The following is a 24,248-nucleotide window of genomic DNA, read 5'->3' as shown; positions in this document are numbered from 1 at the left end:
CCAATTTCCGGAAAAAAGTTGGACTTTTGGGAGTGACTTTCTTTGGTGCTGGAGGTTGAATATACAACCTTGTGTGTTTGGGCTAAATGTTCTACTACTGAGCTACACTCCTAGCTAACTTTTCTAAACAAGACAGGCTGTAAGAATGTAAGTATAATCAACTCCCAGATATTCTTATAAAGTAGATTAACTGTTTATAACTTGCCTTTATTAGACAAAAGTGAGAATTTCAGAATTCATACCTGGCAATGAAAATTACTACTGAAATAATCAAATTTAATTAGTATATATTATATCTAATAAACTTCTTTAAACAGATTTTTTCTGCTTTACTCTCTCAAGACTATATTCTGCTACCATTAGCTTTTTAAATTCCAATCTTGTTAAATAATCAAATAAATCTCTTGAAAAATATACTTATTTCTTGAAAAATATACTTACTATCAGATCATATTTTAAAATGTGGGCCTCTAATCCAAGTGTAATGACAAGACAATGTGGACACTATTCTCATTTCATGCATGCTAGCTCTCTAAAACAAGGCTATAAATATCCATTTCTCTTTACAAAGAGAACAGAACCAAAGGACATACACTGTGTCCTCATCAGACATGTACAAGTCAGATGACTGATGTAGTTAGCTGTCCTGGACAAATGGTTAGAAACAGTATGTTGCTTATCATAATAATGTGTGTGTGTGTGTGTGTGTGTGTGTGTGTGTGTGTGTGTGTGCGCGCGCGCGCGCGCCATTACCAGGGCTTGAACTCAGGGCCTATTTATTGTCCTTATTTTCTGGTAGTTAATTAGAGGTAAGAGTCTCTTGGATTTTCCTGCCTGGGTTGGCTTTCAACTATGAGCTTTCAATCTCAGCCTCCTGAGTAGCTAAGATAACAGGTGTGAGGCACTGGAGCCCAGCCTTAGTCTCCATAATCAAAGCCTTCTATTAAACAAACTCACAGTTATTTTGGATTTGGAGCATTGCCAATAGATAGGATTTAATGCTACAAGGAAAGCACGACCACATTATAACAACACAGGATTGAGTGTGCCTAGTCCAAACGTAGAAGTATTTCAGATTTTGGAGTATTTGGATTCTGGAACATTTGCACAGACATTATTGGTTAAATATGCTTAATCCAAAACTCTAAGGTCTAAAATGTTCTAAATCTGAAACTTTTTTCTAATAATGTCTACAAATCTCAGAGCATTTCAGATCAGGGTTGCAAATGGCAAGCAAAGTGGTAACTGAAGAAATGAAACTATCCGGTTACTCTGTCCCCATGAATAAACCACAAAGGAAAAGACTTATTATTTTGATCCTAATGATTATACAGTTTTACTGTGGAAAAACCATCAACAAACTGGTGGCTCATGCCTGTAATTCTAAGTACTCAGAAAGTTGATATCTGAGGATTGAGGTTTGAAGCCTGTGTGAGCAGGCAAGTCCATGAGACTCTTGTGTCCAATTAACTACCCAAGACGCCAGAGGTGAGCAGTGGCTCAATGGTAAAGCACTAGCACAGAGCAACATGGCTCAGGGATAGCATCCAGGCTCTGATTCAAGCCCCAGGTCTGGCACAAAAACTAAACCAACAAAACTCTGTAAACATAACTCACCCCAGAAAAATATACTTAATAAAATATGAGGGGTGAAACAGTAGAAAAGTTATGATTTTAATGAACATGTCTTTGCATTATTCTTTTACAATTATTTCTTAGAGAAAGAAATGGTTTCCAGAGGGGTCGCAAGTACCATAGCAGCTGCTAAGTAGGGGCCAGTCAGGTGGCATTGAAAGACTTGCCAGGGATATGATGCTTAAGCAGGGTCGAGGGACAGGGTATCAAGGAGACTGAGAAAGAAAGCAGCTATTAAGCCCAGTAATTTCCTCCTGGCATTTTTCACTAGACTTTGGTAGGAGTAGCTCACGTAAAAGGTAATGCAGCTGAAACTTCAAGAGAGTTCATGTACACTCTCCCAGTCCCCGGTCCACCTAGAATGCTAGCTCCATGACCATCTGGCATACAATATGTCACCTCTGGTGATCTGAAAGATGGCTGCTTGGGCTGAGGGCAGCTGGGATGGGAGGGGACAAAGAGCATTCCAGGCTGAAAAACAGCAGGGACTTTGAGGCAGGAGATAAGATGAAACAAAGGGCAAGAGGTGGAGTAAAAAGAAGATGCTTTTACAGCATACCCAGTTGAGTTCCGTGTCTAAAGAATAATGTAAAACACTGAAAGGTTTTGTTTTTTTTTGGCCAGTCCTGGGCCTTGGACTCAGGGCCTGAGCACTGTCCCTGGCTTCTTCCCGCTCAAGGCTAGCACTCTGCCACTTGAGCCACAGCGCCGCTTCTGGCCGTTTTCTGCATATGTGGTGCTGGGGAATCGAACCTAGGGCCTCGTGTATCCGAGGCAGGCACTCTTGCCACTAGGCTATATCCCCAGCCCCACTGAAAGGTTTTAAACAAGTAAGAGACAAGATAAAACTTAGGTTTCTAAAGGATGATTTGGGGGAAAATGGAGTCATGTGCTTTTGATAACACAGACATGGGTGTGGTATTCATATAAAAAAACAAGAATGCCAACCTAATCAGGAGGAAACAGAAATATAATGATGTTATATAAAAGAACCGGCTTTCATTTCTGAAAGTGTCAAGGTCATAAAAGACAGATGGAATGAGAAACTCTTCCAGATTAAAGTAGACTGGAAACATGACAACTAAATTCAGTGTGCGTTCTGGGTGGAATCCTAGATCAGAAATTCTCCTTTCACACTAAAGAGCTTTACAGTGAATTCTGAAGTGAAAAACTGGGGAAATACGAATAAGGTATGCAGATTAAAAACACAGGAGCCAAGCAAAAGTCTTGATTTTGATAACTATACCACAATTATAAGTAGGTTAGTAGAAAAACTGTGAGAAGGTAGACAGGGTGGGATCCAGACAGAATAGTGATTCACTCAATATCACAGATTACTGAGCAGGTGCTACTACATAACCAAGAACTGTTCTAGTCTCTGGGAATACACTGAAGAACAAACAAAATTCCTCTCTCGAGGAAACATACTTGGTAGAGAAGAAAGATGTGAAGTATGGATATACTTACAGGCACTATAAAGTGAAATATAGAAGGATGAAGGGATGGGAAAAGAGGGAGAAGCTTATTTTCAGAAAGCACATTCCTAAAGTTTCTGAGGGAAAGGAGAGACCTGTCATGAGTTGCCACCACCTCAGTAACCATCCTCTGAGAGCAAAATGACAAGTGAGGGGAGAAGTAGATTCCACTGCTGAGTGAATGCTAAGAACAAAGAACTAGTGAGGTGAAGAATGAACTAGTGGCTGGTACTGTCTGAAATACTGACACTGCTACCTAGGAAAGAGCAGGTTGAGTCCTCACTGGACATCTTCAAGAGCGTATTTTACTTGTTAAAGCAATTATCATGAGTATATGTATCTGTGTGCACACATATGTACATATATATATATTTCTCTTTTTTGAGGGGTGGTACTGGAGTCTGAATTCAGGATTTCACACGTGCTAAGCAGATGCTCTATTGCTTGAACCATGTCTCCTGCCCTTATTGCTCTGGCTATTCTTGAAACAAGGCCTTGTTTGTAATCCAGGCTGGTCTGGACTGTGACCTTCCTAGTTCTACTTCCTGCTGTTGCTGGACAGACATATGCCAAAGGAATGGGGTCTCATGAATGTTTTTGCCAAGGCTGTCCTGTGAGCCTTCTGATAGCCTCTCACATAGATGAAGTAACAAGCAAGAGCCAAAGGTATCTGGCTCTGTTTTCAAAACAAGTATAGTAGAAAACAGACATTAAAAATTCTAGACTATTTTTTATGAGAAATAACCTGGTCATGTAAATTACCCCTCCCTGAATTTTGGATGATATCTGTAGATGGTAAATATATTTCTAAGTGCTGGGTATAGTTATAACTGTATCCCATCAGCAATGTAAAAAAACGCAACCTGGAATTATCGCTGATAACATCCCCATACAATCTTACTGGATCCTTTATCTCAGGAAAGTCGATGGTTGATTATAATTTTTCTAGATGGTTCATAGGGTTATCGTTGTGAATAATCACTGTACTCAGTGATGTCTTTCAGGAATGACTAAGATAAATTATATGGTTTACTCAGCTTGCTAAGCTTTTAAGCTCTTAAATCTGCTTTAGATGGCTTTTCCATCTCCTCTCACACGTGCTATCATTTTTTTTTTCTATAGTGAGTATATTTGATTCTAGAAGTCACTTTTCTTACAAGCTATCATTTCTAAATAGTAGTAAGCAGAGAAGCTCATTTCCTAAAATGAAACTTAGTTAAGTGTAAATTCTGACTGCATGCTCCAGGCAATCTACCACATTTAAGACATGGACTTGGGCTATGTATATGGTTCAATGATACCTAAAGTAGAATAATATTTAAAGACTGCAGATGCCTGGTGAAAAGAAAGGAATATCAGATCCTATGATGTCAAGTCCCTGAAAATGTAGTTAAAAGATCCTAAAATTCAATTCTTTGGCTTATTAGCTAGGTATTCATCAGCTTTTATACAAATTAGCAAGATGGGTGAAATATATGTGACCTCAGTTGCACTGAGTAGTTGCAGGAACATTTTACAGAAGCCCAGAAGAAGTTATAGGAAAGAGGTCAATCAATAAATCCATAGAACACTTACTTTCTAACACGCAGCCAAAGGAAATTATTTTTATAAAGAACATTTTTAAGGGGACACAGTAAACTTATGGGACAAAACTCAAGGTATTAGCAATCTTCACAGTAGTTGGGGACTATTTTTTTCAGCTAATTAAAAGTTCATTTTGTCTCAGATGGGTCACATCAGCACATACCTCTGAACAAGGGGCAAAGGAAGAAAATTGAGAGTGGAAGTCACATCCAGTCCGCAGTCCAACATAATGGTGGTTGACTTGAATTTGAGCACATTGCATGGCAAAGTTGGGTGTCCTGATAGGCAATACTGAAAAAATACAATAAATGACTTTTATCAATAATCAGATACAGAAGCAGCTCAATAAAGTGAATGAACTAATAAGTAAAACCAACAATCTTTTCTTGTAAGAATAGCATATAAATTCATTCAGCCAACTTTCTATGTACTTTCTTCCTCCTACTATTTACTTAGTAGAGCCAAATACTCAGAAGTCTCATAGATGACTTTCTTCTTCTTTTTTTTGGTGGTACTGAGTTTTTGAACCTGGACTTCACCCTTGCTAAGTAGGCATTATATTGCTAAGTCATGCCTCCAGCCCTTTTTGCACTAGTTAGTTATGTTACATTACACTGTTATTTATGTTTTGGTGCCAGTCCTTGAGGCACTAAAGTCCTTTGGGGCTTAAACTTAGGGTCTGGGCACACTGTTCTTGAGCTTTTGTGCTCAAGGCTAGCACTTTACCACTTCAGCCACAGTTCCACTTGTGGCTTTCTGGTTAACTGGAGATAGTAAGAGTCACACGTCTAGGATAGTCCTAGCAGAAGATCAATAGCGCAATATGAACACATAAGATGATGCTAGGCAAAATGAACTTCAAGTTATGGAAACAAGTGGTATATCGTTGTTGTTATTTTCAACATACCATGTAAAATTATGCCCTTCTCCTTTTGTATTTCTTTCCCGTGGTCTTACTGATATCACTGTAACTGATTTTAGTACCCTGGATATTGTATACACGTGTAATGGAATGGAAAGGGAATACCAAAATCGAGAGACAAAGGATAAAAAGACAAACCAATGCAACAGCAATACTTACAAAACTACATGGTATAAGCCAACTGTACAACTCATGGGGGGGGAGGGAAATGGAGAGGTGGGAGAAAAATGAGGGAGGATGTAACAAGTTGGGTAAGAGATGTAGTCACTGCCTTATGTATGAAACTGTAACTCCTCTGTACATCACTCTGACAATAAAGAAATGAAAAAAGTCTCACAGCCTTTCCTGATCAGCCTGGCTTTGACTTCAATCCTTAGATCTCAGCCTTCTGAGGAGCTAGGATTATAGGAGTGAGCCACGGGCAACCTTGCTCTTTTATTATTTTTGTGCTGGTAGCAGGGCTTGAACTGAGGGCCTGAGTACTTTCCCTTAGTGTTTCTGCTCAAGGCTTGCACTCCATGACTTGAATCACATATCCACTTCCGAATTTTTGGTAGTTGATTGGAGGTAAGAGTCTCAAGGACTTTCCTACCTGGGCTAGCTTTTGATCAGTGATCCTTAGGTCTCAGTCTCATGAGGAGCTAGGGTTACAGATGTGAACTACCAGCACCTGGCTGCACAGGGTATTTTTGAGACAGGTCTTGCTTGTTTCCTTCCCGGGTACTTGCCTGGGTTGTGATTCTTCTCCTTTTCACTTCTCATGGAAGCTGAGCTGACAGACTTATATCACCATATGCACTTTTCTACTAGGGCTGGCCTGGAACCCCAGTCTCTTCTCAATCCCAGCTTACCAAGCAGCTAGGAATACAGGTGTAAGCCACTGATATCTCATTACATCTGAAGCAAGCACAGTTTCGAGGCTTATCAAAGTTGTCCAAAACACAGGGCTGTCTACTCTACCTTCACGTGACATTTCCAGATTCCATCTACCTCACCTACAGTACCCCAAGTACATACTAGAAGATGGATAATCAACATACTAAAGAAGCTCACCCGATTTTAGCTGAAGATGTCAGCTTAACTAATTTTTGTTTGTTACTGTCATCAAAGGACAAAGAAAGGTGCAAATCACTTTAAACAAGCTATGAAACAGAAGAATCCTTTCCAAAGCACTTACTAAGGGTGCCTAGCACTGACATCATTAGTAAAGACAAAGAAACTGTGCTGAGCATCTTGTCTGAGAAGATGACTTCCAGGGTCCCACCATGCTTTCCCAAACTGTTCTGCTCACATGGGTCATCTGGCTGTACTGAGAGCCACAGCAAATGCCATGGTCTGTGATTACTAAGGAAGAACCCACAGGGAGCATAGCGACAAAGTGGCAGCCTCTAGCCTCTTCCCCACCATCTGCCTCTGAGCAGAAGGGAGGGTGAAAAGACCAACCCACAAAAACAGAGGACAGGGGGCTGGGGATATAGCCTAGTGGCAAGAGTGCCTGCCTCGGATACAGGAGGCCCTAGGTTCGATTCCCCAGCACCACATATACAGAAAATGGCCAGAAGCGGCGCTGTGGCTCAGGTGGCGGAGTGCTAGCCTTGAGCGGGAAGAAGCCAGGGACAGTGCTCAGGCCCTGAGTCCAAGGCCCAGGACTGGCCAAAAACAAAACAAAACAAAACAAAACAGAGGACAGGAAAATATGATACACAATCACACCAATTCAATTATTTCATGTTCTGGTCTTTCATTTTTGTAATACATGTATTTTTGTGTATTTTCCATTTTGGGTGCTGCTTTTCAAACTCATGATGACTGTGTTTTTCTTGTCGATGTTACATTACACTTCATGTTTGCTGGCTAAGTAAACACCCCATCATTTGTTTAGTGAGTCACTCCCTTATTGTTGAACCCCATGGTTGCCTCCAGGTACAATATTACAAACACCGCTGTGCTGACCACTCTAGTGTTTGGAGTTTTTTTCCTTATTGGTTTATTTCTTTAAAGGATTCCCAGAAGTGGCATTAACTAGGTCAGTAAAATATGAGCACTTTATGGCTATGAAAGCCTGCTGCCAAAATGCTTTCCCAAAAAGGCTGTACCTATTTGCAGTATCATTGGTAATACATCAGAAGAACTGTTCCGCTGCTCATACATTAGTCAAGCCATTTAGTACCTCGCCAGCGGCAGCTATAACCTTAGTTAGTATCAGCAATCTAGAGGTAACTGGATGCCCCTAACCAAGGAAAGTCAACCAGATGATAATGGCATTAGTGACTGACTGTTGAGAAGCAGTTTGGTAAAATTATAGGGGTTTATTGTAAGAATGCTGAGCTCAAATCTTAGTTACAGTCATTACTAATGTATGATTTTGCAAGGACAGACTTTCCTCTTGTGAGGCACAGTCACAGAACCTATCCATGTAGAGTTGTGAGGACTAATGACGAATGGACCCAGTGCTTGGCAAGCGATCATCAAGGGCTAAAAGTCAGAAGTCACCTAAGTTTACAGGGGGCAATCTGCATTCTGCAGTGGCATTCTACTAATGTCTTAACTGTAATCTGCTAAGACTAGGTAAAGTCCTTTTGATTTATGCTGACCACCAGGACCACCAGCAGCACCAGCAGTAGTACCACCCCCATTAGTGCTACTACCCCCTACACTACCACCACCACTAGCACCAGCACTACCACCACCAGCACCACCTGGCCTATTCTTTGTGATTTTTGCTTCAGTAATATCTTCCTACTATATAGTCATGTTTCATTTTACTCTCCTACTCAGCCCTTGACTAAATTATCTTCTTGTATTTTGATTGTCACACAGATCATTTTAGCTATATTCTTCATATTTATCTTACACTTTGTTAATTCTGTTTAATAGAATCAAATCTACTACCAATCTATTTTTTCTTTCTCATTTCCTTTCCCTTCCTTAGTCTTTTCATTTATCCCCCTCATTAGGACAATGAAAGCTATTGAAATAGTTTAAGAAGGAGGCAGGAAAGATGAGGGAGAATTTGGAGGGGCTGAGTTTGATGGGTACATTGCATGCATATATGGAAATGTCACAACATAACCTACCTTATAGAGCTAATATATGCTAATAAAAATTTAAGTAAACCCTATCAATTTTCTCCAAAATAATTTCTGGTAGGACTTAAAAGTAGGAAGCTTACATTAAGTAAAAACAGTGGAGAAAACACAATGATTAAAGAAGCTTTATACTTTCTGGCTCTCTAGTTTACTACAGTTGAGCATTCCTAATTGGAAAAATCCAAAATTTGAAACACTACAAAACTGGAAATTTCTTAAGCTCTAACATTTGAGTCCAAATATTCTTACTACTATAAATGTCTGTGATGCTATCTTGCTTATGCTACAAAATTCCATGGAACCACAATAAGTGGTGTTTCTAGTACTGACATAGCACTATTAGGTGCATTTCTTGCTTTTCAGAGAATGATGTTCACCAGTGATAGTGGTCTGTGATTTTCATTTTTTTATTATTATACTTACCTGTTAGAAAATGAACACAATTTAGAACTACTGATGTGGTCACAGAGATGAAATGAAATGAGAATGCTAGCTCATGGGAAGGATGAACCAACAAGACATGGCCTTGGAGAACAGGAAAAGAATGAAGACAACTAAGATTTCTTTAGTTTAAATGATACTGTGTGTGTGTGTGTGTGTGTGTGTGTGTGTGTGTGTGTGTGTGCATATGTTAGTTCAAGCACATGCTGGGTAGGGCCTTGAACCCATTATTAGTATGCTCTATGACTAAGCTATTTCCCCAACCCCAGTGCTATCACTTTTAATAAACACTGTGATACTTTCATCTTACAAAGACTGACAGAACACATCTCCACCAAGGTTCAGCGAAGCCTTATGATTCTATTAAAAAATTCTAATAATATTGATAATTACCTAATTACCAAGAACGCTTTATTAATAAAACTAAATTAATAAATCTACATATTCATAAATACATATCAACATTGACGCTAAAAAAGGAGTTCTAAAAATAAAAGCAGATTCTAGTTAGAACTGAACAGGAACTGGGATTTTACTTTGTGAAGTACCTTTACTAGGATTGACAAATATTTCCTACCCTTTAATTTCATTTTTTCCAAGAGCTGGATTACTAGTACTATCTCCATAATAAAGGTAAAAGATCACACAGTTAATAACAAACTCAACTTGTACTTAGCATGTTTTAGGTGCTTCCTCTTAAATCAATGTTAGTATTTCGAGAATAAGAAAACTCTATGATATGTAATTTGGAGACAATGGTTAGGGAATAATCCAAGAATTCTATCAATAAAAGTGACTATAGGGATTTCTAGCAATCAGTTATAACTTTTCAGTTTGTACACTTGTTGTTCTACTAGAATATTGGCATGGAATCATACTGAGAAGGGACAGAGAAGTGGGCATTCAGTCAGTCAATTAGGACTATAGACAATCATTTCCACATCTTTGAGAAGCTATACATTAGCATATTAGTAGTTTGAAAACACAGTACTTCCTTTCTCTGTCTCTCTCGTGGTGCTGGAGATGAAACCTAGGGCTTTCACATGTTAGGCAAGCAATCTATCCATTGAGCTATGTATTCCCCCAGCCTGGTACTTGAAAAAAAAATTATTATTATTTTTGTAGCAGAATCCCTTTTATTACATTTCAAGTCTAGATACAAGTGAGCTGCAGTATTTGTGATAAATCTTGATATGTATTAATTGTACAAGTTATAGCTGACAAAACCATTTTTAGCTTTTTTTCAGCCTTATTATATTCATCGGACTTTTAGCTTCCATAAAGAAAAGTAAAATATGGAGGTTAAAGGGGACTTTTAACTCAAGATGGATCATAGAACTAAATGAAAGTGCCAAAACAATAAAAACTCTGGAAAAGCACTATTCAATAAAAATATATGTACATAATTTTAAATTTTCTAATGGCATGAAAAAAGTAAAAGGGAACAGGTGAAATTAATTTTAATACTCAAACTCAATATATCTATATTATTATCATTTCAACATATAATCAATATAAAATATTAACAGGATACTTAACATTACTTTTTGTTTAAGTTTTCAAAATCTGACATGAACCTTACTTATATTTAACAGTGCATTTCAATTCAAATGATAATTTTCATCTAACTTGAGTAATTAGGATTCCCTAAAATTTAGCTGAAAAAGCAGACCCTCACAAACAAACTCTTTGAAACATACTTAACATTTTCTTAATAGCTGAGAAAGTATCAGCTTTTTGTTTCTGTGCTGAGGATTGAACCCAGCAGGGTCTCAAGCACAACAGGCTCAGCCACCACTTCCAACCTATAAATTGAAATAATTTAAAGTTAAATAAAATTAAAGTCCATTTTTCTTCTTTTTTTTTTTTTTTGCTTAGTCAAAGAATTTAAGTGCTTAATAACCACATGTGGCTGGTTGATACTGTAATGAACAAAGCTGGTCTAGAGAAACACTGAGAAACATCTGTGTAGGAAGTCAGACAAAGATTTCTCATACACAAAAAAATCAACCATAAAATGTTGAATAAAATAGCCAGAACACTTGTCTAGCATGAGGCCTGTGTTCTATTCTAGTATGGACAGGGGGAGCTGGAATTGTTCCAAAAGATTGACCGAACGACGATCGATCCCTCCCTCCCTCCCTCCCTCCCTCCCTCCCTCCCTCCCTCCCTATCAAACTCAAAGCTCTGGTGCTTGCTAGGCTGGTGATCTACTTGCTACTTGAGGCAGGCCCCAGCACCTTTTCACTAGCTATTTTTAGAATAGGATCAGGCTTCCTTCCTGGACGCAGATCTGATCTTCTATCCACCTGCTTTGGGCTACTTACACTTTCTGGGATCACAGGCATGTACCACCTCATCCAGCTTCCCTCCATGGTGGCAGTCTTGTGGACTTTTCTGCCAGGGCTGGCTGGAACTATGAAACAGCCACCCACATAGCTTGGGATGTCAGGCATGTGCCACTGTACCCAGCTATGACTAGAGGAAGGGTCTTAAGAACTTTTCTGCTAGAGCTGGCCTTAAACTGCCATCTTCTCATTCTGTTTCCAGAGTAGCTTGGATTATAAAGTGTAAGCCACAGGCATTAGGCTTAAGTTTCTTAAGAAAACGTAACTTTTTAATCAATAGATTGGAATATTTACCAGACACAGATCTGATAAAGAACTTGAATACAGAAAACAAAGAACTCTTAAACTCAGTAAGGACACAAACACTACAATAAAGATAAGCAAAATACTGGAATAGGCATAAATAGGAGATAAAATATTGGAATTGATCATCAACAATAACCCTTAGAGACAGACACTAAAACTACCACAAGACACCATTACAGCCTTATTAACAGGGCAAAAATTAAAAAGACTAACGGGAAATGCTGGCAAGGATACAAAGCAACTGAAACCACAAACTCTGCCAGAATAATGTCACAGATTCATTCTTGTTGAGCCCATCAGTAGTTTATTCCTTTTTGTTACTGCCTAGTAGTCCACTGTCTGAGATTTGCTTATCCACTCACAAAGGGATACACACTTAGGTTGTTTCTAGTTTTTTTTAAAATTATGAATAAAGCTGCTGTAAATATTTACACACAGGTGAAGGGCCACACAATTCTATTTCCCTTAGGTAAATACTTCAGAATGAAGGTGTTGGAGATCCATGATAAATACCTTTAACTTTATAAGAAGCTACCAAACTATCTTCTACAGTGGGAAATTGATTTTTGGCTTAAAGAAATCAGGGTAAGTTTTTGTTTTTTTTACTGCTGGGCTGTGTGCCACAGCATCCACTCTTACCTGACCTGTCTCTAATGTGGTAATTTAAAAAAATGTTACTGATGTAGATTAAATTATACACAGTAAAAGGATTAATTGTGCCTAATGTGGCATTAGACTGAATAAAGAAGTCTAAGTTCTTTGTGCCTCAAATCTCTCAGCTGAGAAATAAGAATCTATGAGATGATGATGATTTTGCTTGCCCTGGGCATGGGCACTGAGCTTCTTTTGCTCAAGGTGAGTGCTCTACCACTTGAGCCACAAGGCCCCGCCGGCTCTTCTGAAAAGTTTATTGGAGATGAGAGTCTCACGGAGTTTCCTGCCCAGGCTGGCTTGGAACCTGACCCTCAAATCTCAGCCTCCTCACTAGTTAGGATTGTAGGCGTGAGAGCCACTGGCACCTGGCCCAACTAGATTATTTCAAAGCTTCTTTAAACAAAAAGGCGTTTCTCATTATTTTACTGATGTCCTGGATCAACTAAAACTTCCCACTTTTTTTACATAACCCATCATTGAGGCACGTCTGTACCACTATGTCTTTAACATTTGACTTTCTGAAAATGTAAGAACGAACACAATGAACATGCTAGAAGGAATCAGGTCTAGTCCAAATGCTTCTTTTAAAAACAAGGAACTTAAAAAAACAAAAAACAACAAAAACAAGGAACTTAAATTCTTCCAGATTTTCTTTGCCCAAGAACATGTAAGTACAAAACATTAGCTGCCAGCAGTGCAGATGGCTTATTAAAGGACACTGTGTTCCCTAACAGACAGTACTGAATTCTCCATGCGACAAGATTCTCTACTGAGAATCCCTGTCTTGTACCATAACCACCCTCAACTCCTGGCTTCTACTGTGCCATACTTGCCTATTTGGAACTATTACTATTTCTGCCAAAAAAGTAGTAGCCAGGCTGTCCACATCCAAACATTTCTACAAATATATCTCAATTTTGTTATAATCTTTCACTTTGCATCTTGATTTTTATCTTGCAGAAGTAGTTAAATGTGCCAATCATACTTACCATGAAACTGACACACTGGGGAAAATAAGAGATATTTCTCTACTTGTGCAGAAAATCTGCAGCATGCATAGTGAACAAAGAAAAGCCTCTTTCTGGATAGAGAGTGACTAGCTATCACTCACAGCTGAGCAAATGACACTGAAGGGTGTTCTGCATGCTTAATCTGAGCTATGTCTTGGATCTCCTCTAAAGTAAGTCAAAAAGGAGAGGGAAGTTGGGGGAGGGGTGGGAGGGACATCATATAAAGCAGTTCCCTTCCTTCCTACCAGAAGCTCAGAAAGGGTGGAAATGTTGATAGTAAACAAGGGTGAGGAAAGGAAGACAGGTAAAGGTTGGCTTAGCAACCTGCACTGCTGGCTGTTTGGCATGAGTACTTAACAAATATGAAAAAATAGTTACTAAGAAGAAGTTCACAGAGCTATTCACATGGCTCTGTTTATATAAAACCAAACCCATATTTTTACACTCATTTATAGGCTTTTGTACGACTGTAAATACATATACTAAACTAGTCATAGTGGTTACTCTGGGCACAAGAGTCACTGATCATTTTTTGACTACTTAATGCTTACTATAGAGTTTTCTTATTTTTTCACTGCTTTTCGGTGACTCACAGGTTTTCAGTACTATACCCACCCTAGCACATTCTATGTTAAACAGTATTTACTTGAACTGTGGACTAGAGGGTAACTTTTATTTTCTTCATATTTCTCAATTATATTCTAAAAAGCTTTTTGTTATAGCCTCATTCAGGACTAGTCCTGTAATAATTATTTTTGAGAAAAGCTTTATAAAAACTGAAATGTTAAAGAAATGTTTTTTTTAGGTTTCTCTCTTGGAAAAAGTCAACATAGCCAGATGGATTTCTTTGAGAAAAAAAACAAAACCACATTGCCTTTGCCTGTCCCATTCTCCAGGAGTACAGAAGAAGGTTTTGCCAGGTTTAACTCCTCAGGACTTCCAGAGGAACCCAAAATAAGGATGGTCATTTCAGTGGAAGTTTGCTAGCCCTTACTCTGCTACTGTTCAAAAACACTGTCTTGTGTTAAAACCAAGCAACTGTGCATTCAAATGTACCTTTCTAGCTTTCTCTCCCAATATCTTTATAGTTAGCAAGTTCCAATCAAACGCACACACATCTGTCAGAAGTTAATATCACACACATAATGGAATTGTTGACATGATGAATAAATTCAGGTTATTGTGCAAAAATGTATCCCTTTTTGTCTACAGTGCTGCAAAGTTCTACCAATCGAAAACAAAACAAAATTATACTTGTGGATCACAAGAAAAATTGAAACTCTTGCTTCTCAAATCATTTTTAGTTGATTTGCTCTTTCTTCCCAGAGTAAGACATAGCCCTACTCTTCAGACATACTTATTAGCCAAATTACTTTTTCTGGGGGTAGAGAGAGTTCTGAGGGGGTTAGACTTGGGTCCTGGTGCATACTAGGCAAATGCATACCACTGAGCTACATACATCCCTGGCCCATAAAGTACTTTTAAGCCCAGCACACATTTTCATTCTTGAAGAAACAGTGATTCTCCTATTGGAATTCATTCATATAAATTCCCTAATCTTGTATGAGTCACTAAAAGAGCCTACAGTCAATCACATCCTAGCTTATAAACATACTGCTCTACAGTTTGCATGTGGCCTGAGAAGTAGTGACTCGGTCATAGGCAGTGTCTGTGTCTTACTCATCTTTAGCACTCCCACAGTAGTGACCATGTTTAGTACTTAATGGGCATGCAGTGACATTTATTGAGCTGTATACCCAAACAATGGAATTTTGTTATTGCTCTCTTATTTGTTCATTATAACTATCATAGTTTTTCATCAACAATTTCTTCCTATTGAGTCTATGTAATTTGAACAAATACCTTGTTTAAAATACATAAGCCACCACTTAGACTGCTGAGCTCCTTTTGTTCCTACAGACTTTTCATTTTTTTGTTTGCATCTTGTGGTAATTACATTTATTTTTAACACACCGATTTGTTTACATTTCTAAGCTTTACCAGGCCTGCCTCTAAAATACAGAGAAACTATTTCTGGCTCTTCTGTTTTCCAAGGAAACTTCACAATTTCTTTTAAGGTCACAGAGACTATTATTTCTATGAGTCTGCTATGTACCACCTAAGACTAAGTTATAAAGCCCATTGTTTTCCTCAAAAGTCTGGAAGTGGCTCACAAGATATAATTAACTGCCTAGGACAAATAAAACACAAATAGATCTTCCTCTTAGACAATAACTTGCTGGTGGGCTATGTAAAAAAATCTTACCTTACTAACAATGAGGAAATTTTGAAGCAAGAAAGCAACTACCTATAGCATGTAAATTAAAATATACACAAATTTCAGGCCAAAAATCAGTATCACATTGAGTTGAAGAAGCATGTCCACTCATACCAGAAATAGAGCAAAGAAGCCTACCACCACCACGGCTACTCCAAACTCCTTCGCTTTATTATGAGCCAGTGCAATTACACCACAGAAATAAGGTTTGAAAACATTATCTGCAGTTATACACCTAGAAACCTGCAAGAATCACTAGGAAAATGACTAAGGATTAAATTAGGAAAAAAAGATTAAATTAAGAAACTTGACAAGGAGTTTTAGGGAGAATGCAAGAAATAGACTTAGACATGCAGGAAAAATTCTGACTCAGTAACATCAAAAAGTCCAAGTATGTAAGATATACAGTAAAAGGAAATACCAACTAGGAACTCTTATGTGCTACAAGGAAACATTAAAAATGACTGAAGTAAAAGAAAAGACATTCTTTTGTTTTTAAATTCAATGGTATGTTTTTTAAAAATTAGACAATTAGGGCTGGGAATATGGCCTAGTGGTAAAGTGCTTGCCTCGCATACATGAAGCCCTAGGTTTGATTCCCCAGCACCACATATACAGAAAAAAGCCAGAAGTGGCACTGTGGCTCAGGTGGTAGAGTGCTAGCTAGCTTTGAGCATAAAGAAGCCAGGGACAGTGCTCAGGCCTTGAGTTCAAACCCCAAGACTGGCAGAAAAAAAATTGGCAATTATCCCTTCAATTATGTAAATTTAACCCAATTATAATATATATATATATATATATATATATATATATATATATATATATATATATGGCCAGTAGTGGGGCTTGAACTCTAGGCCTAGGCACTGTCCCTGAGCTCTTCAGCTCAAGGCTAGCACACTCCCACTTGAGCCACAGTGTCACTTCCAGTTTTCTGGTAGTTAATTGGAGATAAGGGTCTCACAGACTTTCCTGTCCAGGCTGGCTTTGAACCATGATCAGATCTCAGCCTCCTGAGTAGCTAGCATTACAGGCATGAGCCACTGATGCTCAGCATTAAAGTAAATGTTGATGGGAACTAATGATTTTAAGTTTACATGAAATTCCCAAATCTACATCCTATATGAAAAAAATGCCTATGAACAATCTGGAAAATTCTAAAGTAAAGATAAATGAACAAGTTTCTAAGATTCTAAAGTATTCCCTAAAGCTATCTAGAGTAAAACAATTAGTGTTGAGCTATTAAAAAATCATGAGCAACAGAAGAGAACTTAGAAAGATATGGAAATACAAATGATTTTGTAAATACATAAAGATATTCTGTATCACACACATAATGGGAGAAAAATCAAATGAAAACTGTAATAACATCCTTTTTCACCTTTCAGTGAATATACGTTTTATATATATACCATACTATATTATATACAATATATTATATACATTGTATATGTGTTATATAATACATAATCTTTATGTAAAATATATATAAATATAAACCTGATGGTAACTCTGCAGTGGTAAGCTGGAGGACAGCTCCCGGCAGCTGTACTCTGCCTACCGCTGTGGAGCATTATGGAGATAAAATTGAATTAAAAATGCACACAACCTTTGAGCCATCTATTTCACCACTGGACATGGTATTCCAGATATATTTCCCAAGAAAGATCTCAACAAAGCGGACTGTGAAACATGACTTGCAACTGCAAAAGACCTGACGCAACTTATTGCTTGGTTAGATTCATTAGGGTATATCTAAACACCATATTATATAACTTTTTCTTTCCTAGCAATGGTAGAAGTATATTTCACACACACACACACAAAACACATGAACTGACACTAGCTTCATAGGATCACAAGCTCAAGGATCACAAGTTCAAGGCCAGTCTGGGTCTTGCACGAACACACACACACACACGATTTTGTCACAAAACCAAACCAAACTTCACAATGAGATCTAACCTCACAACTTTTTGGGAGACTGGCAGGTAGACAGATAGCTACAAAAGTAGAGTGCGGGCTGAGAATATGGCCTAGTGGCAAGAGTGCTCGCCTCGTATACATGAAGCCCTGGGTTCGATTCCCCAGTACCACATACATAGAAGAAAATGGCCAGAAGTGGCGCTGTGGCTCAAGTGCCAGGGTGCTAGTCTTGAGCAAAAAGAAGCCAGGGACAGTGCTCAGGCCCTGAGTCCAAGGCCCAGGACTGGCAAAATAAATATATAAATAAGTAAATTAAATAAAGGTAGAGTGATTGCAAGTACAAAGCCCTGGGTTCAATCACAGTTCTGCAAAAAACAAAACAAAAACAAACCTAATTCTTTATATACTCTTGTAGAATACAGAGAAAGAGGAAACATTTTCCAACTCATTCTATAATAAGTATCCTAATACTAAACCTAGATAAAATTATCACACAAAAAAACTACAGATTAATATCCTCATGAATATGTATGTAAGCATGCTCAAGGAAATAATAGCACATTTAGCAACATACACAAAAGTTTTATATACCATAATCAGGTAATATTTATCTCAAGACTGCTAACCTTCAAAATTCAATTAAGGAAATCTACTATGTTAGTGTAAGGGAAAAATATGATATTACCTCAATAGAAACCATATAATTAGTCACCCTGACAGAGAAAGGAAATGCATTTGACAAAATGCAAGATGGATTATGATACAAACACGCAACAAACTATAGAAGGGAATGTTATCAAATTGGGAAGGGCATCTATGAAAACATACATGTCACATAATATTATTGAAAAACTGAATGCCACTCCCCTGGGGTCAGGAAGAGACCAAGCATGTCAACTTGTACAACTTCTACTCAGTAGTGTAGTAGAGGTTGCAGCCAGTGCACTCATGCAAGACCAAGTTAGAACAAGAAGAAATCAGAAATAAGAAAACTTATATCTCCACAATCACAACACCTTAAAAAAAAGGTAATCCAAACGTCTGTCTAGCTGAGAATATGATTGGTAGAATGCTCGCCTCCTATACATGAAGCCCTGGGTTCGATTCTCAAGCACCACATATATAGAAAACGGCCAGAAGTGGCGCTGTGGCTCAAGTGGCAGAGTGCTAGCCTTGAGCAAAAAGGAGCCAGGGACAGTGCTCAGGCCCTGAGTCCAAGGCCCAGGACTGGGGGGGGGGGAAAAAAAGGAGAAAAAAAACAAGGAAACAAATACAAATGTCTGCCCAATGGTGTGGGAATAAAGAAAATATATTCATACAGGATCATATATTGAGCAATAATAAGGAATTACTGGTACATGAGCCCCAGCATTATGCCTACATGAAAGAGACTAATGACAAAGATTGTATAGGGTTTGAGTTAATTTATATGAGAAGATCAGGAAGAGAAAATCTACAGAGACAGAAATTTTACTGAGATTAGTGTGGGGAATGACTATTAATGGGCACAAAGGATTTTTTTCTATTAACGGAAATGTTCTCAAATTAGATTGTGATGACTGTTGACAACTCTGCCATTTTCCAACAGTCACTATATATGACAATTTAAATGCATTTTATGTCATGTAAGTTATACCTCAATAAAGTTACTTAAAATCATAAAAGAAACAAACCATTGTAATATCTTTTATATTATTAAAACTGCTTTATACCCATAATTCCATATGCTACACTAAAAACAAAACAAAAGAGAAGGGAGAATTAAACTGAAGTATCTAACTATGCTTTCTATTTTGGTTTGTTTTGTGCCAGTCCTAAGGCTTGAACTCAGGGCTTGGGTGCTGTCCCTGAGTTTTTTTGCTCAAGACTAGTGCTCTACCACTTGATCCACAGCTCCACTCCAGCTATTTAGGTACTTAATTGGAGAAAAAGAGTCTCAAGGAATTTCCTAGATGGCTTCAAACCATAATCCTCGGATTTCAGCCTCCCGAGTAGCTAGGATTACAGGCATGAGCCACCACAGCCCAGCTTCATATACAGTATTTTAATCAGACAGATAGCCCCCCTCCCATCCTACTCTTCACTTTCCTCATTCCTAATACCTTCTATTATTCAATGGCTTTCAGTGAGTTTCACTTTGCCCTTGTCATTCAGATGCCATGTATTTTGGAATTGTTTACTTTTTAACATTCCCTTTCCCCACCCCTAAGTTCCTCAAACATCCCCACAATTATAAACATTATACACGTATAAATGGTGTGGATGCACCTAGTATGTATGATCTTGTGTGTGATTTTGTATATGTGTATCTTTTTAGATCTAGGATCTACATATAAGGGAAGAAAAAATGCTTCTTGAACATCATCTGATAGTCATCTTTTTGTGGGAAGGGACTGGCACCAGGGTTTGAACCCAGGGCTGTGCAATTACTTGACTGGCACTATACCACTTGAACAATGCCTCCAGTTCATCTTTGTTGCTGGTTACTTTGGAGATGGAGTCTCAGAGACTTTTCTTTTCTTTTTTTTTTTTTGGCCAGTCCTGGGCCTTGGACTCAAGGCCTGAGCACCGTCCCTAGCTTCTTCCTGCTCAAGGCTAGGCCACCTGAGCCAGAGCGCCCCTTCTGGCCTTTTTCCATATATGTGGTGCTGGGGAATCTAACCGAGAGCTTCATGTGTAGGAGGCAAGCACTCTTGCCACTAGGCCATATTCCCAGCCTTCTCAGAGACTTTTCTGTCCTGGCTAATTTTGAACCTGGATTCTCCAGGCTGCAGCCTCCTGAGTAGCAAGGACAACAGGCATGAGCCACTGGTGCTTGAGTATCCATCTTTGAGAGCTAACATTCATTCAATTGTGTTTCCATAAATTTAAGTAACTTTAGATCCTTAAGGCATTTCCCACAGATACAGGGTCAACCAGGGACAACGTAAACCTCTTGTTTTTCTCAGTTTTGTCATTCAATACCTTGAGGCCTTCAAATTGACACTTCTAGAGCTTTCCCTAGTCCTCCCATTCCAGTGCTTCCTGTCCCCATTCTTACGTGTTCTCATGATTTCTGCCAATTCCAGCATCTACCTTGTGTTAGTCAACTACAGACATGTCAGCTCCTAGTTTCCTTCATCTTACAAGCCAACCCTTTCCTGGGGATGGGGAGTGTCCCTCTGTTACTAACCCCCACTGGTCCCTCTCCGACTTGCCTGATCTCATAATTCTACCACCTCAATTTCTACATCCAGGCATCAGCATTTTCCTTTTAAAAGATTTGTATGGCACCACATTTTTAACGGGTGAAATGTGCTTCTCTTCCTGGTACGTCGTCCCACATCTATAATCATTACTGTATTTTACTAAATAAGGCAGAGGCCCTTGGTAGATGGAGAGGGTATGAGCACAGGAGAGAGAAGAAAGTTGCATTATTAAGACAAATAGAAAGAGTAAACACAGCCTTGTTGGCAAAGGTAGAAAATGCATTCTCATACACCAGTGGAAAAATGGAAAACTAGTGGACATTTGGGCCTGGCTATTACAACTTTAAGATGATATATTAGTGGATACAACTAAATCTATTTTCTACCATTTTATTACAAAAATAACGTGAGCCAGTGTACAATAATATCTTTATATCAAAATATTCACTGTAAATTTGCTTGAATCATACAGTAATCCCACTAAGCTTTGTGTACTACACAGAGAGGAAATAAATCTGTTTTGTTCACTGGCAAAGCATAGCCCAAGAGGAGGTGCTCAGGAAGATTTGCTGAGTGAATAAATGAATGATGACAGAGATCTGAAGGCTGGTTTATGCTTGGACCTCTGTTGGTACATAGCAAGCCAAGAGTGAATTTTCCATTTGGAATAACGACATTTTAACAAGTTTGATGTCCATGCTACACCCTCAGTTCTTATAAACTCCTTGTCAAACACATATTGCCGCGTATTAGAGCAAATGGCAGAGGGATTTGAGTAAATATAACAAAAGAAGTCAGGCTTATGTTAGGAAGCACTTTGGCTTTGCTGAGTAACCAGATATAAGGCAGATTTTTTTTTGCAGTAATAATAGATGAACTGAGAAAAGGTATCTGTCAGCAGTATTTTTTTGCTCTGTTAAGTAAACCGTCAGAGTAACAGCTTAAAACTCGGAATTGTAAAATACCTATTTTTATCAAAGGGTACTACTGAAAAAAGCATGCAACATGGCCGTCATGCTTAGCTTTTGAGAGTTTGAGGAAATTATGAAAGGAAAAAGCTATGATACTGAAGTTGCAATAAAATATGACCTTTCCAAGGCTCGAAATGACATTACGTCGAAAAGACACATGAGGGCACTCTAATCAACCACCTAGGAGAAACAGAAAAGAGTAAAACCAGGTTGACATTTTAACAATCACACTGTAATAGGTGCATCCTGCACCAGTAAAAATGCGAGTGCTTGTAATTTATAGCAAGCAATTTTCTGTTCTTGATCCCAGTTCTAGGAAGCCTAAAAAATTCTACAGCTCTGTAAATTGCAGAAAAAGAATCTGTGACAGAGGTGTGAGAACTTAACTGCACCCCTTTCTAATGATTTGTTAAATGACCTTGGGACAGGGTTTATCCTTTTCAAGCAAGATCTTCTGTATAATCTGCAGCTGCATTTGGTGTTCAACTTGCCCTCCATTGAGAGCAGAGCATGAATTCATTTTTTGTTCCATCTGTTTTCCCAGAGGTAATGATAAGTTTTAAGTATGAGTCATTAGAAATGAAACAGCATTTTGGACAAAGGAATATTGAAGAATGTATTTCAGGGAGTTCTCCAGTTTTAACATTTGTAAATACAAGTACAACATAAAATTTCTTCCATCGAATTCAGTAAGTATAATGCAGACAGAAATGACTTTTCTGCCAGACCAGCGAGTAACAATTCTGCAAAGGCAATCAGGCTCATTTACAAAGGATTATCATTAATTTGAAAGTCACATTCAAATTTGTGCCTCAGCAAAATTATAAATAATTCCGTGTCATAGATCTTCAGGGTCAAATGTAATAGTTACCATGGGACGTGTTGAAACTTTGAATGCCAAAGGATACTGTGGTCGCATAACAAATCTTTGTTGACTGAATAGGCTAAAAGATGGTCTCTCCGTCTCTAGAAATATCTAGACAGTATACATGCTGAGTTCCTGCATTTTCATTTTAATCTTTACCTAGCTGAACAACTAGAGTCTTTGCCCGATGTTTCAAGCTCACTTCCTGTCAGTACACTCAGTATTTTTTGTTCCACTGGCTGTGATAAGGACTTGAGTGAATTCTAGTTTTCATCATTAGCTGAATTGGCCTCTAGGGTATACCCAATTAGGCTCAATCTACACTACTAAGTGAACATGTTTTAAAACGTGGTGATTTAGAAGACACACTTCCAATTTTCTTAAAATGCTTATAAGCTGGGCGTGGTGGCACATGCCTGTAACAATCCTCAGTACTCTACAGAAGCAAGAAGATCATGAATTTGAAGCCAGCATGGGCTACAGAATAGGACCTTGTCTCAAAAGACAAAACAAAGATTCTACATAACTGAAAACACCAATGCATTTTCTTCAGTTAAATAAAACATGCCAGAATATTGTACAATATTATAAATAATAGGAAGTTATCAAAGTCCTTTGAGTTGGTACCTAAAGAGGACCATTCAAGTATGAAAAGCCAGGTGATGTACAAAAAGATAAGAGAACCATGGAAAGGTATTAATGGAAGCTAAATTTGGGTAATCTAAAAGAACAGCCTCATTCAATTGGCATGCTGTGATATATGGCCTGTTGTATTATCATGAAAATGTATATTTCAAATTTTAAAAAGACGTTTGAATATGATTTCCCAGTATACCCTCTACCTTCTTTCCTTCAAGAGATAACGCAACTCTGTGCCAGGCACTGGACAAGGTGCCAGCATCTCAGCCTGCACCAAGCAACATACTACCCAGTCAGGAAGGCATGCATTCAGATTTCGGCTCTATCACTTTCTGTTTGGCTTAGAACCAATTATTTCCCAGAAGCTTATGAATGATCAAAGGGTTAAATGGGACATAGCAGAGCAGGGAGCTAGCACACAGCCTGGCACACAGGATTGCTATATAAAAGGGAGCAATGTTTGGGCTGCGAATGTGGCTTAGTGGTAGAGTGTTTGCCTACCATGCATGAAGCCCCGGGTTCAATTCCTCAGCACCACATAAACAGTAAAGGCCAGAAGGGGCGCTGTGGCTCAAGAAGTAGAGTGCTAGCCTTGAGCAAAAGAAGCTCAGGGATGCTGCCCAGGCCCTGAGTTCAAGCCCCAGGACTGGGGGGGGGGGGGGGGGAGGGGAAGTAGTAACTATTATACCTTTATTCCACAGGTTCTCACTTCTTGTAATCTTGTTAACTCCACCCAGAAATATTTTCTCAACAGTATTCACAAACCTTGACAGGACTTTCAGAAACTAAGCACTCAACTACTATTTGATAAGATCACACTATCTGTTAGACTCTAGGAATATAGACCCTACATGAGGATGGACAGATGCAAAGGAAAACACCACAGGTCTTATGAGCAGGAAGTAGGCTGTGGAAGC

General features: G+C 38.5%; 1 protein-coding gene and 1 long non-coding RNA gene across 3 annotated transcripts in view; one reads left to right on the top strand and one right to left on the bottom strand.

The window, feature by feature from the left end:
* Ints9 (integrator complex subunit 9) overlaps positions 1-24,248 on the bottom strand; it is a 62,019-nt gene that overhangs the window by 35,028 nt on the left and 2,743 nt on the right. For both annotated transcript variants that reach the window (XM_048330319.1, XM_048330318.1), the window contains exon 2: positions 4,858-4,985. In XM_048330319.1, the coding sequence (XP_048186276.1) occupies positions 4,858-4,985 (128 nt within the window). The remainder of the gene's footprint in view (positions 1-4,857; positions 4,986-24,248) is intronic.
* Positions 1,559-3,374, top strand: LOC125339257. Its single transcript, XR_007208512.1, has 2 exons — positions 1,559-2,238; positions 2,455-3,374. It is a non-coding gene; the product is annotated as an uncharacterized LOC125339257 (long non-coding RNA).

The sequence above is a fragment of the Perognathus longimembris genome, chromosome 21 (assembly GCF_023159225.1).
Source record: "Perognathus longimembris pacificus isolate PPM17 chromosome 21, ASM2315922v1, whole genome shotgun sequence".
In the NCBI taxonomy this organism is placed as follows: domain Eukaryota; kingdom Metazoa; phylum Chordata; class Mammalia; order Rodentia; family Heteromyidae; genus Perognathus; species Perognathus longimembris.
Note: the sequence above shows the minus strand (reverse complement) of the source record. Positions and strands in the feature narration are given on the sequence as shown.